The sequence below is a fragment of the Zalophus californianus genome, chromosome 5 (assembly GCF_009762305.2).
Source record: "Zalophus californianus isolate mZalCal1 chromosome 5, mZalCal1.pri.v2, whole genome shotgun sequence".
Taxonomy (NCBI): Eukaryota; Metazoa; Chordata; class Mammalia; order Carnivora; family Otariidae; genus Zalophus; species Zalophus californianus.
This window is the reverse complement of record NC_045599.1, coordinates 72,039,295-72,055,605: the sequence shown is the minus strand read 5'-3', so window position 1 is coordinate 72,055,605 and position 16,311 is coordinate 72,039,295. Positions and strand designations below refer to the sequence as shown.

Genomic DNA, 16,311 nt, shown 5'->3' with positions numbered 1-16,311 from the left:
GCACCGACCGTCACGAGCTAACTTCCTGGAAGAGCTTCCCGTCTATTTTCAAATTCTTTACCGAAGCCTCTGAGGCAAAGACCAGTTCCCTCAAGCCGGCTCTGACGCGGCGCTCCCACAGAATAAAGCACGAAGAGCTGTAAGAGGAGAACGAGCGAGACGGGGGAGGGGAAGCCAAGGCACCACACTCGAGCATGCATCCACACGTCTCCTAACTGCTTGTTGTCGGCGAGCAGACTCCCAGCCCCTCATTAGATTGTTTTCTTCCTAGAGCACAGGGTCGTGATATATACATCTAAATAGCGTTTTGCATTATTTCTAGATGAGTGCAACTGTCAAAGCAATATGGGTTCACTGGTCGTGCTTCCTGCGGGCTGAGCTCGGGCTTCGCGCTGCCCGTCAGCGCGCAGATTAAGGCTGACGGCGCCCTGCTCGGCGCGGCCGGCGCGCCTCTAATTGCCCTGACGGAGCCCGCGCCGGCGCTGCGGGGCGAGCGGCGTCTGCGCGGTCCTACCGCCCGCTGCAGCGCAGCCGCCTCTGGCACCGGCCCCCGGCCCCCCTCAATCATGTCCAGGTTTTTTCTCCGAACAGAAGCAAACTTTTATTCTAGATTTCAAACTTCCATTTTAGGTAGGTTTTCCCCTAAGGGCCTCTTACGCATTTTTTTTTAAAGGAACTTACCCCCCAACCTCCCCAGAAAAGCCAAATTTTTTTAAATTCAGAACGTGAATGCCGTGATGTGCTATGTCGTCTTGGGAGTGCAAATTGTTCTCTAACAATCTATTTTCGATTCGAGACCAGAAGAAAAACTTTGCGTAAATATAAAGTACCGATGACACATTACCGCTGAAAATCCTTGCCATTTTGAATATGAGATTTTACACAAGTCTCGAATTTCAGAAGAGATTGTTTAAACCAAAACGTAATGATGAGCAAATCTTTTAAGTTGTGAAAGGTCCCATTTTCAATGGAATTTCCAACTTTATCATTAGAATTGACTTTTTTAAATGTATAATGTGTATTGAGTGGCATTGTAATTTAGATCACACACTTGTTTTGCTTTTTAAATCCTAATGTGCAGAAAGTTTGTTGTTGTTGATAATCCTAACTAGCGTGATCTATTCTGAGCTTTCATGGAGTTAGACCTTGTTAGGGATAGTATTTATTGTCATCAGGAAAATGAACCTGTGTGCTGTTCTACCTTTTCCTTCTGAAAGGCTTAAGTGGAACTAAAATGATTCTTCTAGGTTTCTGCTCCAACAGAAAGGGAAAGAAAGAACTGGTGTGAAAGATTTTCTCCTGTCAATACAATGGCATAATTTTTAGTAGTCCACTTCCTCTGTAGGGTTTCGCCCTAGGGTTTCAACAATTACTTTAATCCAGCTGATATCTGGCCAACACTGTGAAATATAAGAGGTAAAATAAGTTAAGATTTTGCTGACTTTTAAATTCAAATATTAAATCTTAACATTATCAATTTTTAATTACTTGAATTTAATTACCTAGTAAAGATTCTGTTTCTAGCAGATGATGGTCTGAATTTAATATTTTTTCATCCTTTTTTAAACTATATGAAACAATATGCATGCCTTATTTGAGGACGTGATAAAATGTACCCAAAATGACTTAGAACTGTCCGACTCCTCAGAAAAATAACAAAATAACCACCTCATGGATAAAATGTTTTTATATTATGAACCGATTTCAGCAAGTTTTAAAACTGATAATATCTGTGTTTGGTATGTAAGTACATTAATTCGTTCTTATAGTTTTAATGATGGCAAATTAAAGTGATCTTTTTTCAGTGGTCATATATATGTATCTTTTGATATTATTTTAGCAGAAACAACACAGGAAAAATCAAAACGTCATTTTATCCACGCCTGGATGACTTAATATGTGTAACCCCAACAATGTCAAGCATGTTGGTCTGCAATCTTTTCTGTATTAGAAGTAATGGTGAACTGTATGCAATAATGGGACCTTCCTTTGAGAGGATTTGAAAATTGATGTGGATTGAATATATTTTTCAAAATGTTATAAATTGTGTGGTGTTTTGACTATATGAAAGTATTCACAGGAAAACTAATTTTATGTGTTTTTTTTTAATCAGCACTTGTGCAGTGCTAAATTTATTGAAGCTTATGCACCTGAATTAGAGCAAAGTAAACGTGCTCAGCTTAGACATCAAATCACTCCTGTTCCTTCTCTTCGGTTTTCTCACTTCTCTTTTTGAAAACCTTTACTTGCAACTAGAGTGAATCACTGTTTAATTGCCTTTAATACGTTAAAACTACTGGGTTGTTAGCCTTGTTTAACCATCTATAGAGAGCTATTTGCAAACTTAAGTTGTGCAAATGTAATTTCTACTTGTGGATCTGAGCTGCAGCAACCCGGAGAGAGCTAGGCAAACCATCCGAGACCTCCAACTGATAAGTGTAAGATTCCTCGTAATGTAGGATTTTTTTTTAACCTGTTGATTATGTATCTGTTGGTATAAATGTAGTAATATCATCCACCTCAATTTTCCTGGAGTAACAACAATCAGTTGGTAGTAGCCCGCCTGCTTGGAGGTGACAAGTGTTAACAGTATTTCTGCTCTGATCTTCCCATTTTGGTTTCTTTAGACAGGTTTTTTAGGAGAGTAGAGGCTTAAAGTTACGATATAGACTTTTTTAAAAATTATATACTCAGTTCTTAGAGCAAATGGAATGGGAAGGAAGGAGTTGTTGATAAATCTGAGATTCAAAATAGTCCTGTTAAAACTTAAAAGCCAGATGCTGGCTCTAGAACTTTATAAAGGTATCTCACCATGCAGCCGTTAAAAGTTTTCATGGATATTTGAAGGGGGGAGAAAATCTATTTGTAATAATTGTTTTCTCAAGTTTCTGCCTTGTGCTTCAACCTGGATTGCATTATTGTTTATACAAAAAGAAAAAAAAAAGTAAAGCACAGGAGTTTCATATATATTTCTGTTTATCATTTTAAAATAAAAACAATTTTCCCAACAAGCAGCGGTGTATTATTCTTGCTCAGAAGTTCATTTATTTGTGTGCAGAGGTTAATAAAAGCAGAAACTTGAATGATGGAACAGCATTCATCAATATCTTAAACCGTATAGCTGCTTTTATTACTATTACTGTTGCTGTAAGGTAACACCCTAACTTCACTTGATTACTTACTATTTGGCTTGGACCTTTCACAAAGCCAGCACTTTTTTAAGGTGTTTGTTTTTAATATCTAAAATATCCTTAGCTACAAAGAAATTTGAACCCATTGTTAAGCCTATGCTTTTATAAAGTACACTTTAATATACTGTAAAGAAATGTGTTTTCCAGAAGGAATCTAGTGACATTACATTGCTCCCAAGTCCCTATATAGGTCCTTGATGTTTACATCTAATCTGAAAATATCCTGTTTACATTTATTTTACTGCTTTTCCTTCTTTAAAACCTGTAACTCCTTTGAGAGAGTTTGGGTGACAAAATATGTTAACTATATTATCAGGGCTAATAAGTTAAATTTTTTCACATGTTTCTCTGGATTATCTGGAGTCCCAATCCAAACACATGTGTCTCCTGTTACAATCGTAGTTTATAACTGTAAACTGACAGGTTCCTGTGATCCTGATTCATTTAAGAAAGATTACTATTACAGAAAGTAAAAATTTCTCAAAAACTTTCCCCATACCTCTATAGGGGAAAATGTCTTTAAATAAATGTGAGACATTCTCATCTTTGAAATATGGGTGGCAAAAAAAAAAAAAGGATAATAGTGGTGATTTTATGATTACTTATTAGGAGCTGTAATAATATAAAATAAAAGACTCCAGGAGGTACTCCCTTTCAAAAATTGAATACTTTCCTTCCTTCCTTCCTTGTATAGAGTGACTGAGTGGGAGTCTCTTGAATTGTTCGTCTTCCTTTTATCTAATATTCTATTAATCTCCAAAAAGATCAGTTTGAGTCTGGGAAAGGGTTTTTAATCAACACTTCACAGAGCTTAAAGCTACCCTACCTAAAGCGTCAGCTTTGTTAGGCGGTTTTAGATTTAAAGCATTGCAACTGTCATGCACTGTACTAAAAGTAAAGAATGTACACCGAGTGGAAGATGTTGAAAAGAAGGAAATAGCACAAAGTCGATTAACGGAGATTCGAGAATAGAAGTAGCCATCAAAGCATTCCAACGTTTATCTCAAAATCTATGTAGAGTAAAAAAAAAAAAAGCAACAATGATAGTTTTAAACCTCACACTTAGGAGGGATGAATGTTGATTTAATTGATTCATTTGGATCAATGTTTTTAAAGTTTCACACCACTGATCTTTCATGTAGTGATGTCTTTAGCAGTCAGTGGTCTGACATGAGCCTTCTCAGATTTCATCAGTGGGACTCTCCATGACATCTAAAATTATGCAACAGCCTGTGCAGTGGTAACTTTGGAATTGGGAGACCTCGATGCCAAAGAGCATGGCTAGATTGAAGAACTCTTGTTAATTCTTAGCACAATGGTTTTAGAGAGTGGTAATTGTAAATGAACCATAAAGGTTAAAGTCACCAAATATTATATAGTGGGCTTTAATTGCTAGATAGAAGAAAGTCGTCCTGCAAGTTTGACCATTAAGAGGATACCATGCAGAGACCAGTATTTTCCCCTTCAATGTAAAAAGTTGAAAATGGAAATTTGACTTAATCCATGAGGCCTTCCAGGCAACTTTTCCCGGCCCTTTGCCTTGAGATTTGTGAACAACATTTCACTATATTCTTTGTATTGTTGGGTTGAGTTCTATTTGAAACAGAGATGAAACATGTTTCTAGAAAAAAATCCAGGGAGGCCCTGCATCTTTCTAGATTGTTCAAGTTTTTCTTCCTTGGCCCATTACATAGGGTAATATGGGAGACTGTCATAGGTAAAATAATGTTGAACTGTACTTTGTAACCAGCCTGCAGTACCAATACAAAGAATCTGAAATGAAAAGACAACCAACACCCCAAGAATGATATGTCTCTTTTTAAAGTTTACAATTTGAATAATGAACTTGGATAGAAACTTGGCAGGAAAACAAACCATGGCACCATCACATCACCAACCATTTTCACTTTTCTGTCCAATTTCAGAGTGCATGTGTTTGTGAGTATTTCACTAGATCAGTGACAGCTCTTTATTTGCATAATTATATGCTCTGGTCTGAAGAGAAAACTAACCCCCAAATTTCATGGGTCACCAAACTGCAACAATCAATGTTTTATCACGTATGCTAAGCAAAATCTAAGAAGCTATATGAAGTTTCTTGGGGAGTTTTTACTCCTCAGAAAATTAAAGAGTTTTCCTCTTCTGAATAGATTCAAAATCTTTCCAAGTTCTTTGTAACTGAATTCTGTTTGAAGGCAAAACTAGAGATTAACATGTAGATCTGGATCTTAGACTCACTAGCATTACTTCAAAGTGGCTTAAGAAGAGCAGCATTTTTGGAACACTAAATTTTAAATTCTAAGTACTGTCCATGCTATGAGGAAAAAAATTATTTGTCAAATTATGATGAGTCAAAATGAAGTCTGAATTAACTACAATTGACCATAAAGTTGATTTCCTTCTTTGAGATAACTCAAGGTTTTTTTTTAAAGACCTAATAGAAAAATAGGTATATATGCATATATATGTGTGTGTGTGTACACATACACACCCCTCCTTGGGATACATATGCCCATCCCACCAGAAATAAACATTATATATAGTGTGTGTATGTCTTTGCAGTGCCTGTTACATAGTAGGGACTCAATATATGTTGGTCACCAGGATTGTTTGTAAACTTATTTTCTTCTAAATAAATTTATACTCAAATTCTTCAAGGCATTGTAATATTTTTAAATGCCTCAAGGTCATTTGCGTCTGTAAATTCTGTTTGTATGTGATGTGTATTTGTAAGATTGGCTTTATTTCATTAAAGAAAAATTGATTTAAACTGTTGGTGTCTAGTTTGTAGGCAGTCTGCCAGACTTGAAATACAAGAGAGCATAGAGACACATAAGAGAGTGACTGTTACGGAGTCATTAAAATCCTGGAAAATATGTCTTTACCTAGGCACTTAAGGAATACACCCAGTGCATTATTTAATCCTCCTGCAAAAGGACTTAGATGTGAATTTCACTATTAAAAGCATATAATGCATTACCCTTTATTTGAAGTTATCTGTTTGTAATAATATATTAAGTTTCATTATTAGGCAACTTACTGCCATCAAGAAAAACATTAGGAAAAAAGAGACATTGAGGAAAAAAGTTTAAAATTGCATAGTTTTGAAGTATTTTATTCTTTATCTTGAACAAAGATGAGAGATCTTTAGGTCAGGCATTAGAAATTTCCTAAAATATTCCTATTATTTCAAGTGAAAAACTAACTTCTCCCAAGTTTTTAATCAAAGTTGAATTACAAATGAATGACAGTTTCTTTCTCTTTTAGTCTGAAAACCTAAACATCTGCTTATCAGGAACACTGTCCACAATCACCACATCTCACCGTCTTACTGTCTTACTGAAATGTTCACCTGCTTATACTCCCTCTGCACCACCCCCATCATCTGCCTCCCCAGAAATTGCTGTTTGGTGAAGGTCTTGGATTCCTCTAGGTGAAAATTCCTCAAAATTGAATCTGTGAAAACAAATAAATAAAGTTTAGCATTTTTATCAAACAAAATGTGTTGGTAGGCACATGGGTTAACACTGCTGTTTAAGCAGTAAAGACTGAAAAAGTGTAGAACCCTCCTAGATTACTGTTTAAAGATTTATAGATTAAGGACCTATATACCTCTGAGTTAGATTAATTTGCATGTTATTTTTTAAGGTATAAACTCTTCAAAAGAAAATAAAAGACAATACCATATACCTAATTACTTTCTTCCCCCCTCTTTTTGACCTTTGTAGAAACCTTGCTGTGTATGAGTTTCAGATAGGGCTCTCAGTTTTCTACTCTGCCTGGGACACAGAAAAATCTGTTAGTTCCCACTGAATCCCTATTGTGTAGCTGAAAGGCCTAGATTTTTTCTTTTTATCATTTTCATTTATTGTTGCTCAAGTTACCACCTAATCCCATTGTGAGCGAGAAAGATATTTCTGATCCAGTTCATCTTCATGTACCTCCAAATAATTTTCCAAAGCCTTACTTTCTTCTTTGTTTTTCTTAACCATAATTAAATAAATGGCTTTTTTCCAATAAATGTTCACACCTTCTCTAGGTACTTAGATAATCAGGATTTATCAGCTGAAGAAATATTGATGGTTTGTTGTGGTGGTTTTGTTTTTTGGTTTTTAGTTGTTTTTTTCTTTTCCTTGCCTCAGTAAATTACTTAATATCATCCCCTGGAATAATCAGCTCTAAAAATAACCCTAGCACAGAGTGTCATGATTTGGCTTTCATACAATTTCGAAAGAAAAACCATTAAAATTGCATTGATCTCACAAATATTGATCTAGTGCTTGATATCAAATATCAAATGAGATGCTGTCAGTTGCTGCTGATCATTGTGTCAGCTGTTTGAGTTTTTGTCCTTTTCCTTCTTCATTGTCACATGGATTCAAGTTGCCGAGGCTAAGTAAGATTTTCATGATTAACACAATTAAGACAATTTTTTTCCTGTTTTTCATATTTCTGATTTGGCCAAGCATAGGTAATAGTTTACCTGAAATTTTGTTACATGATTTCATATATTTGTGGATATATAGATATACACACTTTTGTGTTTTAAAAAAAAAACATGTATTTTATACACCAGTGTAACAGTATATATTTTTAAAGTCGTGTGTGTGTGTGTTTTACAAAAGTGTGATTCACCTACTAGGTAGGTTATGTTTCCATTTAGTTCTTTATCCCCATTTTGAAATAATTTCTATCTGCATCCTACTTTCTTCCTGGCCACCTTTTAAGAAATCAAATTTGTTTTAAGAGCAGGCAGTTGTTAGAGTACCATTTTAGAACTTAGAATGAAATCTTAACCATTTCAAATTTACACACACACACACCACAATAGGTAAATCGCTCTTGTTATTCTTGCTAACAAAAATATAACTGCAGCATTTGGCCAGCGTAGAATTCGGAGAATTATTAAAAGGAAATTGGATCTATATAGTGTTAATACTTTAATACATCCATGTTATCTAGCAGGCTAAGTCATGCTCTGCTTCTATATCCTATCAAATCTGAAAATAAGTGTCTTTGGATACGTTTAAAGTCTCAAATCGCCCTTTTTCTTCCCGCCTTCCTCTTTATTTTGTATGTCAGAAATTGATGATTACATTACTTTGAAATATGGAACATTTTAAGGAGAAAACCATCCTATAATGACCAGTTAACGCTGCTGTCTGACTATACAGTACAGACTGGGAGATAGAGCAGAGCACTCCTAGAGTACTGCTTAAATTATACAGCCACATGCGTATTTTTCACATTCGCGGAAATTAAAATATCCCCTGCCGCATGAGTTGTTGGTTTATCTTCCCCTTTTTACACCTGATCTTGGTTTGGGTACAGCGAAGAGAAGCCGTTTTCTTCCCAGCACCATGGACAGCGCCCAGCCCCCCCCGCCCCCGCCCCCTTCCCTCTCCCCTCCGCCAGAACCCCGAAGTTCCGGCCCTCGCCTGATTCCTCTCTCCGACCACTCCCTCACCGTAGGAAACTGGCTCTTGAAATCTTAGGATCTGAGCCCAAAGCGACAATGAATTTAAAAAGTATACAGTTTGTGGGTGGAGAATCTTGCTTGCTCCATGCCCAGTGTTAATCAGTTAGAGTGCCCCAGAGTTGACACACCATTTCCCTGCTCCCCGAATTTGCATCTACTTTATGATGAAAGCAGCGCCACTCTCAGTCATTTTGGTGGTAGAAGTCTCACCCCCACAACTATTCTTTGCCTAACTTTTCACCACCACCCTTTAGCGGGCCAGCTCCACACAGGCTCCAGTTTAAGAGCTCTGTACTATGAGCACATTCTCCCGGGGTGATCTCAAACACGAGAGATCTGTGCTCCAAGAAATGTACATCCAGACCCACCGGGCCCTTGGTCCCCACGGCTCTGCCTGTGGCTGATGCTGTCGGATCGGTCGTGTGCGCCCAGGTACTGGTTAATTACCGCCCCCGGGGAGGTGGCTGTGCAGCGGGGCGCCCGGCCCTCGGGTCGCTAAAGAGCCTGACAGCAACTTATTTGACAGCACTAAAAAGGGGGCGCGTCTGGCTCAGTACCCACCGCTACCTCTTCTCCTACTTGCAGACCTCAACTCCAAGCTCCAAATGTCCGCGTGTCTTCCTGGTTGGCTTTCTTTCTTTCTTTTTTTTTTTTTCTCTTTTTTTTTTTTTTTTTTTTTTTTTTTTTTTTTTACTGTCGCGTTAAGCAAAGTACAAGAACTGAAAATCACTTCCGTGTGGCGTCTTTTTCCTTGCATGGTCTCCCTGGCAACACTTAAGTCACCACTCCTTAGACAAAACTAGTTTTTAAAGATTTCAAATTGCACCTTGTTTTATTGAAACTCACCACACTTGTTGGGGTTTGAGTAAAATCTCTTCCCTCCTACTGGAACCCCATTCTAGTCATCTACTCTCTTGAACCGACTTTGAGGAGGAAAATAATACGGTTAAAGCAGGTGAGACGGTCAAAAGCAAACTTCTATTAAATATTGATTGTACAAATATACTTTCAAACCAACTTAATCCATACTTTACCAGAAAGGGCCAACAAAGAAAAAAGGAGAGAACCTTCGTATTTTAAGTGGTTCCCCCCCATAAAGTAGCCTCTATAAACCGCTTTCAAAATTGCTTTTGCAGAGTAACACGGATTACAATACATTCCAGGATAAAATTATTCTCTACTTGGCATCCTATTACAGTGAAAAATTTCCTTGAGTCCCTCAGTATAGTAGCAGTGTAGCTTCAAAACACTCTATTTTCCTATCCCTTAAAACATACAAATATTTTATTAAATATTTCACAGGTTAACAACTTAGACTGTTTTCTCACACAGCGCTGCTTACACAAAGTTTTCTCCCCTTTTTTAAGTGTGCAAAATCACTGCTGAGTTCTCTCCAAAGATAATTTTCCCTCATAGTTTGGTCCTTCTTGTGGTCTCAAGAGTCGTTTTGCCCACATACTAAGATAAGTCTGTGCTACTAGAGAAACTTGGCCATGCTGTGAGCTATTTAAACTGCGGGTGCCACGCTCCTACGAAAACTGGGGAGAACTTGGGTTGACAAAGTTTCCCAGCTGAAGTGTGCAGGGTAGCGAAGGGGACTTGTTGAATAATAGTGACCCAGAGACTTGCAGATTCTAGATCTGAACCCTCAAGCAAAATATCTCCATAATGTTTGCGTGTCTTTGGCTGGTATATTTTGGGGCAGCTCATTCCATAAACTGAGCTTCCATCTTTGGATAAATGAAATATTTCATTCTCACCTTCCTAATGTTCAGGAGCAAGAAAAGAGATCAGGTTCAGGGAAGGACATGGGGCTTTCCTTTGTTGGTGCAGGGAAGTTGTGGAGATTTGGGTTGGGATATATAACACTGAACTCCGGGGTGCCTACCATTTGTTCTCTCAATCTGGGTTTTCGGAAATTTCCTTCCTTCACTGGGTATTTCCCTTTTGACTTGGGGGAAGGGATAGCTAAGATCTCTATCAGGTATTTATTACTTTTTTTTTTTTTAATGTATTCTTGACACAGTTTCAGAATGGCTTTTCTCGGTACTGATTCTAAGTAAATCAGAAACTACCAAACCTGGGTGGGCATTTCAGTACCACAATGCCAGAGAAAAATGTGGAGAAAAGAAGTACAAGAAGCTCATTTTAACAATAAATAACAAAAACTGCTATGATTAGGTCCCCCTAAAAGAAGCTTCTTCAACGATATTTGCTTACCACCTGTGTGTGTCCGATGAAACTTTAAACTATCTTACAGCACAGATAGCCATCCCCCCACTTTTCTCCAAGCTTTTCCCTTAATTTCAATCCTCCTCTTCTGTAGGACTGCTGCTGTCTTGTCCATTTTTTCCCTTTCAAAATCTTTTAAAATAAGTTTTCTTGTCTCCTGTCCATTTGTCAATGTCAAATATACACTGCCTATTTAGTTAAAGAAAAGTGTGTATTTCATATGTTTTAAAAGAACAGCCTTCTTTATTTGGTTTCTTGGAAATCAATAATCTCTTAAACACTTGCCAAGACCCCTTGGGGAAGGGAGAAATGTAAACAACAACTACCAAACTTCAACATGACAATATCGGTTAAAATCTGCAGGATGAGCATTTGAATGCGGGGCGGTGGTAGGGAAGGACTTCGGACTCCCGCGATTACATAGGAAGGTAGCCGAGGTGCCTGATGCCTGCCTCCATCCTCTGCAACTTACCCAAGGAGCCAGATACTTTGAAGAGTCGGGGAGTTAATTCTAAATTTCCTTACAAGACACCTTAGTAGCCAGACTGGTCTTCAAATAATTTAGCTGGGAGTTGGCTGGATGACCACAGGGAGGTTGCAAAAGACAGTTATCCCCAGTAAAAGAAACACGATGATTTAGTCTTTCCTGACATAATTAAAGGCTCTGATAACACTCCTTTATTTTGTCTCATGCTGTGAAAAAAAAAAAAATCACCTACCCCTCTGGAGAATGAAACTTTCAAGGAACTTGAAAATAAATCGGCAGTTTAATTTCTGCTTTTTAAAGTTAGTATGTATGTGAGGAAATACAGCATTAAAACAACTGAGTTACATGTTAGCTATCTAGCATTTTAACATTAGAAGGAAGAATACACCTCGTTTTCAACTTAGCCAACTTTTAAAACTATATGTGTTCCCGGAAAATAATACCTGATTGGATTAAATTTCCAGGAGATTCCCAATTAAGCTCTCAAGAAGATAAGAAAGTATATGAAATCTCTCGAGTAAACAGTTGGGAGGGATTTATAAGCTTTTGAGGATCCGGTGATCCATTGGAAGCACAACTCACTCAAATTTGAATTTTCATGATCAACTTTCAACCCTGAGGAACAAGAGCCATTTGCTTAACTTAATCTGGAACATATGTTTGCAGCAGTAGCAGGTTTTTGGTGTGTGGCTGGGGCTGATCAAGTTGTAAATTTTCCGCTTTAGGTTTTCAGCGCCTGCTAGTTTCAGCCTAACACCTAGAGAGAGACTTTGCGGGGTTCTTCACCAAAGCAGCCAAGGTTTGATAAAAGGTTTCCAAACCACACAGCTCTGTTATTGATTTTCCCAAAGGTGGAACATTTCCATACAAGTTAGTTCTCTAAATCCTAAAAGCAAGTAACAAGTTAAACTCTCTCTTGTTAAAGTGTTTGTAAGATGCCTATGTAGAGGATTGGGTGGTTTTTTTGTTTTTGTTGTTCCATTTGCCTTCCTCACCTGCATCCCTGTCTTTAAGGGACACACACTAGTGTGAGAGCAGTGCGTGCTGTAAGAATGACATCTTCATTCGACAAAACAATATACAATTCTTTCTGGCTCATCTTAATTTTTTCCATCAGAAACTTAGAACTATTGATTTTCTGTTTGTGCTTCAATACAAAGGAGTTTTAAAAAGTGTTTTGAATATCTAAGAAGAGTCACTAGTGTTTGAAATAAATATACATTAGAATCCATAAATCACCCTTCCTGTGAAACAAGCTTTGTATAGGCTTTTATTACCAATATTAAAAAACATCTTCTGTGGGTATGGATTTCAGTATTTGGGTTTTAAACAAATTATGACACTTTTAAAATCAATTAATGGTATACCACAAATGATAAATGAAAGTAATAAGTTCCCTAAGATCAGCTTAATTCATCTTGAAATGGGAATGGGTAGTAATGGTAAAGTGGGAGGTGGACTCTTGTGGTAAACCTCAAGGATTGTAAGTATCCATCTGGACCTGCTGATTTATCTTCTTCCTGAAAACCTCAATCAGATTACTGGAGGAAAAGTTACTCAAGTGCTTTCTGAAATGCATCACAAAGAGTAATTGAGTCATAAATATGCCCTCAATTCAGGTGCAGAGTTTCACTGAATTTTATTATTACACAGATTAAGATGGGTAACTCCCACCTGAACGCCACTTTAATCAAAAAGTGAACAAGGGTGTCAAAAACAAGGGCAATAATAACACTGCTAGCGCTGTGCTAATCGAATACCCACAACTAGTTGAGAACAACGGTGCTAAAATGCCGCTTCAATTCTGAAATGGAATGTCCTGAGACGCCGAGCGCCATCTAGCAAGCAAAGTTAGAATCAAAGTGCGCCTGAGTCAAGCACAGAGCACAGAGACCAGGGAATTGGGAGGCAAAGAGGGACTTGGAGATGTACTTGTTGCGACTTTAACACCGGCCTGGTGTCACCTGAGCCCAGGTCTACCTGCTGTCTTCGACTCTTCGCCCCACCAGCCAGTTCAAACAGGCTTACTACTGAGGTGAGACAGGACCCTTTCTGCCTCAAGCTAAGGCTAAAGGACAGCTCCTCACAGGGTTGCTTATTGTCTTTAATTAGAACAAGCGGCCTTTCCATTCCCACTCAAACCGCCCCCCTCAAACCAGCCCAGTGTCTAATTCTGCACCTTCCTATCCAGATGGGGACAAAGAGCAGCACCTGAAAGGCTCACCTTGGGCTGACATGACTCCCAGGGCTTCAGCGCACAGGAAAGCACATCGCTGGGAAAACCTAGCAGGATTTGAGAAGTCATTCTGAGTTTATAAGGCTTGCCCAGACTCCTCCTGACGGGCAATCTGAGCTATCTCTGAGTGGCATAAGACACAGATTTACTTAACATGCCACGGATGGTCATGGAAACTGAATGCTGCCTTCTAAATATAAATAGTATAACTTCAGTCTTCTCTAGGCAACCGGGTCTTTGATAGTTCCTTTGGCTGAAGAAAAGTCAAAGGTAGCTAGGATGCTGCCAAACACGCCTGTTAGTTTGTAGCTTGAGGGGAAAGACAGCACTTTTTCCATTTTTTTTTAAGGTTTAAATGATGTTACCTAATTATATGAGTATTCTGTGGAACTGGGCTAACAAAACAAAGCTGAGATTGTGACATGAAGAAAGTAAAGAATAAAGAATAATCTACTGGTTTCTGTATAGGCAAGAACCCCCTATTTTTCTTTTAAGCCAGTCGATCTGAATTCGAAAAACCAAGAGGGCTCATCTCAGTAATATGTCTGCTTTCTAAAGTACTTCTGTTGAGCCCTTCCAGAATTTTACTTTAAGATTCGGAGTGGAGGGACAGAAATCCAATGTACATATATGCTAGGCTTAAACTCTCCTAATTTCCTGCTATTGATGATTGCCTTTGTAATAACTCATTGATTCGCACTGTTCTTAGAATACAGAGCCAGAGCTTAGGTTTTCTATTGTTCTGGCCCCTGCCCCAACCCCACACATACAGTTTTTCCCAGTGAAGTGTTTTGTACAAAAACCCACCACCATCAACAACAACCAACCACAAAGGAAAGAAAGAAAGAAACCTTAGAAAAGGACTATCACAATATTCCAGTTGAATTTTAAATGCTACTCCACTCCCAGGTTTACTTCTCAATTAAAACAAGCATGATAGATATGAAATAACAGATCTCTTTATTTTCTACTATGCTATTTCCTGTGCAAAACAGCCACATTGAGAATAAAGGAACCATTTGATAAGAATATGTTCAATGTGCTCATTAAAATATCTCCACAGGTTATAGTATTTACAGAAAAAAAAATCACAGAAAAATCATAACCCCTCCTCCAACAAACCTAAGCCAATAAAGAGAGGATCTGAGAGCTTAATTGACAATTTCCAAAACATCTAAAACATTTCCACAAAACCTCGTTGCCTCCTGATGCCTGAAAACATATGTAAAGATCTCAGGATGGCAAGTGGATACAATTCACGCTGCTTCTTCTTCCTCTATGAAGTTCAGAGAAGTTCCCAGGCCAGTCTTGCCTCAGCTCACAATAAAAATTTAACTTTTTTTTTTTTTTTGGTGTCTTGTTAAATAGCACATTTCTCCCATCAAGGTCTTCTTAAACACTGAACCTTCTCCTAGACAGGGTACCCAGCTGTTTAATTTAACATTGATTTATTGCTTTTAAAAGTAAATTTACACACACGCCAGCAGCGCTCCGTTTTGTTTCCCCAGACTCTGAGATTTATTTTCTACTTAGCGCTTGTCTGACAAAACAATGTCCTTTAACTTTATTACACATCGATGAGGAAATCTGTCTTATTTTTGCTTGGATTTATTGCTGTGTTGCTTGTGGGGACTTTTGTGATCCAGAAAGGCTGAGGTCCAAAAATAAATAGAAAAATTAAACAGAGTTGATCACAAAATAATAGTCAAAACCTAGAATATGGCCCAGCATATACCAACCCGCTGGGGGTTGCGGGGGAGCAGGAGGATGAAGCTTCCTTAGTGAGGACGATTCCTCGGGAAGGAAACAAATCACTGGAATGGGCAGGTAGCGTCTGAAAGTGAAGTAGCCAAACCTGAGTTCTGTAAAATCTCCAAGTTCCTGGTTAAAATGTATTTGGAATGATAGGGCAGGGAGGTGCATGTGCCTGACTTCCCACCCATGGCCGCCTTACCTCCGTGAAGAACTCCCAATTACCACAAGTTCGTGATGACTGAGCCCAAGGGAATTAAGATGGACTTTGAAGCAGCTTTTACGGTACACTTCATCACATTTGGGTTTTCTTTAGTTCTCATTAAAAGGGCCACTTTCTTCTTTTCATTGATATACTGTCTTTGTGTCCTTCATTTCACACTCTTTTAAAAAGTTCTCTCATCAGATCAAGTGCAAAAAGGAGGGATGACATAATAACCATCATAATCATGATAACAACAACAAACAACTGGTACTGTGGGTTTAAATCTTTTTAAAAAGAAAGTTTTCTCCTCTCTAAGGCATGGCCCTTCAACAATTAAAAAAAATAGCTAGGGTTGAGAATGGACATAATAAAAGTGTTTCTAAGATTAAACTATAGATACAGGCAGGCTTTAAAAATCCATGTGTGTGAGAGATGAGCTGTCCTCTCCCAACCTGATTTTTTCACAGAGGCATCTAATAATCACCTTAGAGGTGTACAAATAAGGGCACTATCCCTTTTCTAGTAAGAAGTAGAGGGGTGACAGGTTTTGTTACTGGGGTGAGGGAGAACTGTGCAAGGTATTCCCTTGCTTTCCCTCACAAACACACCATCTTTAACTGAAGACCTCTGTCTGAGAGGGTGACTCTGCTGCCTCATCCAGTCTGGTCAGAGAGTCCACAAAAACATGTTAAAATGTTTCAGCAATTTTTACCAACCCCAAAAGATGTT

At 38.2% G+C, this 16,311-nt stretch overlaps 1 protein-coding gene across 2 annotated transcripts in view; it reads left to right on the top strand.

Annotated features, from left to right (window-relative positions):
* The window catches only part of FAM172A (family with sequence similarity 172 member A), a 405,199-nt gene extending 399,244 nt beyond the window's left edge, over positions 1-5,955 (top strand). For both annotated transcript variants that reach the window (XM_027605628.2, XM_027605625.2), the window contains one exon: positions 1-5,955. In XM_027605628.2, the coding sequence (XP_027461429.1) occupies positions 1-143 (143 nt within the window). In that variant the 3' untranslated portion in view covers positions 144-5,955.
* The last annotated feature ends 10,356 nt before the right edge of the window (positions 5,956-16,311 follow it).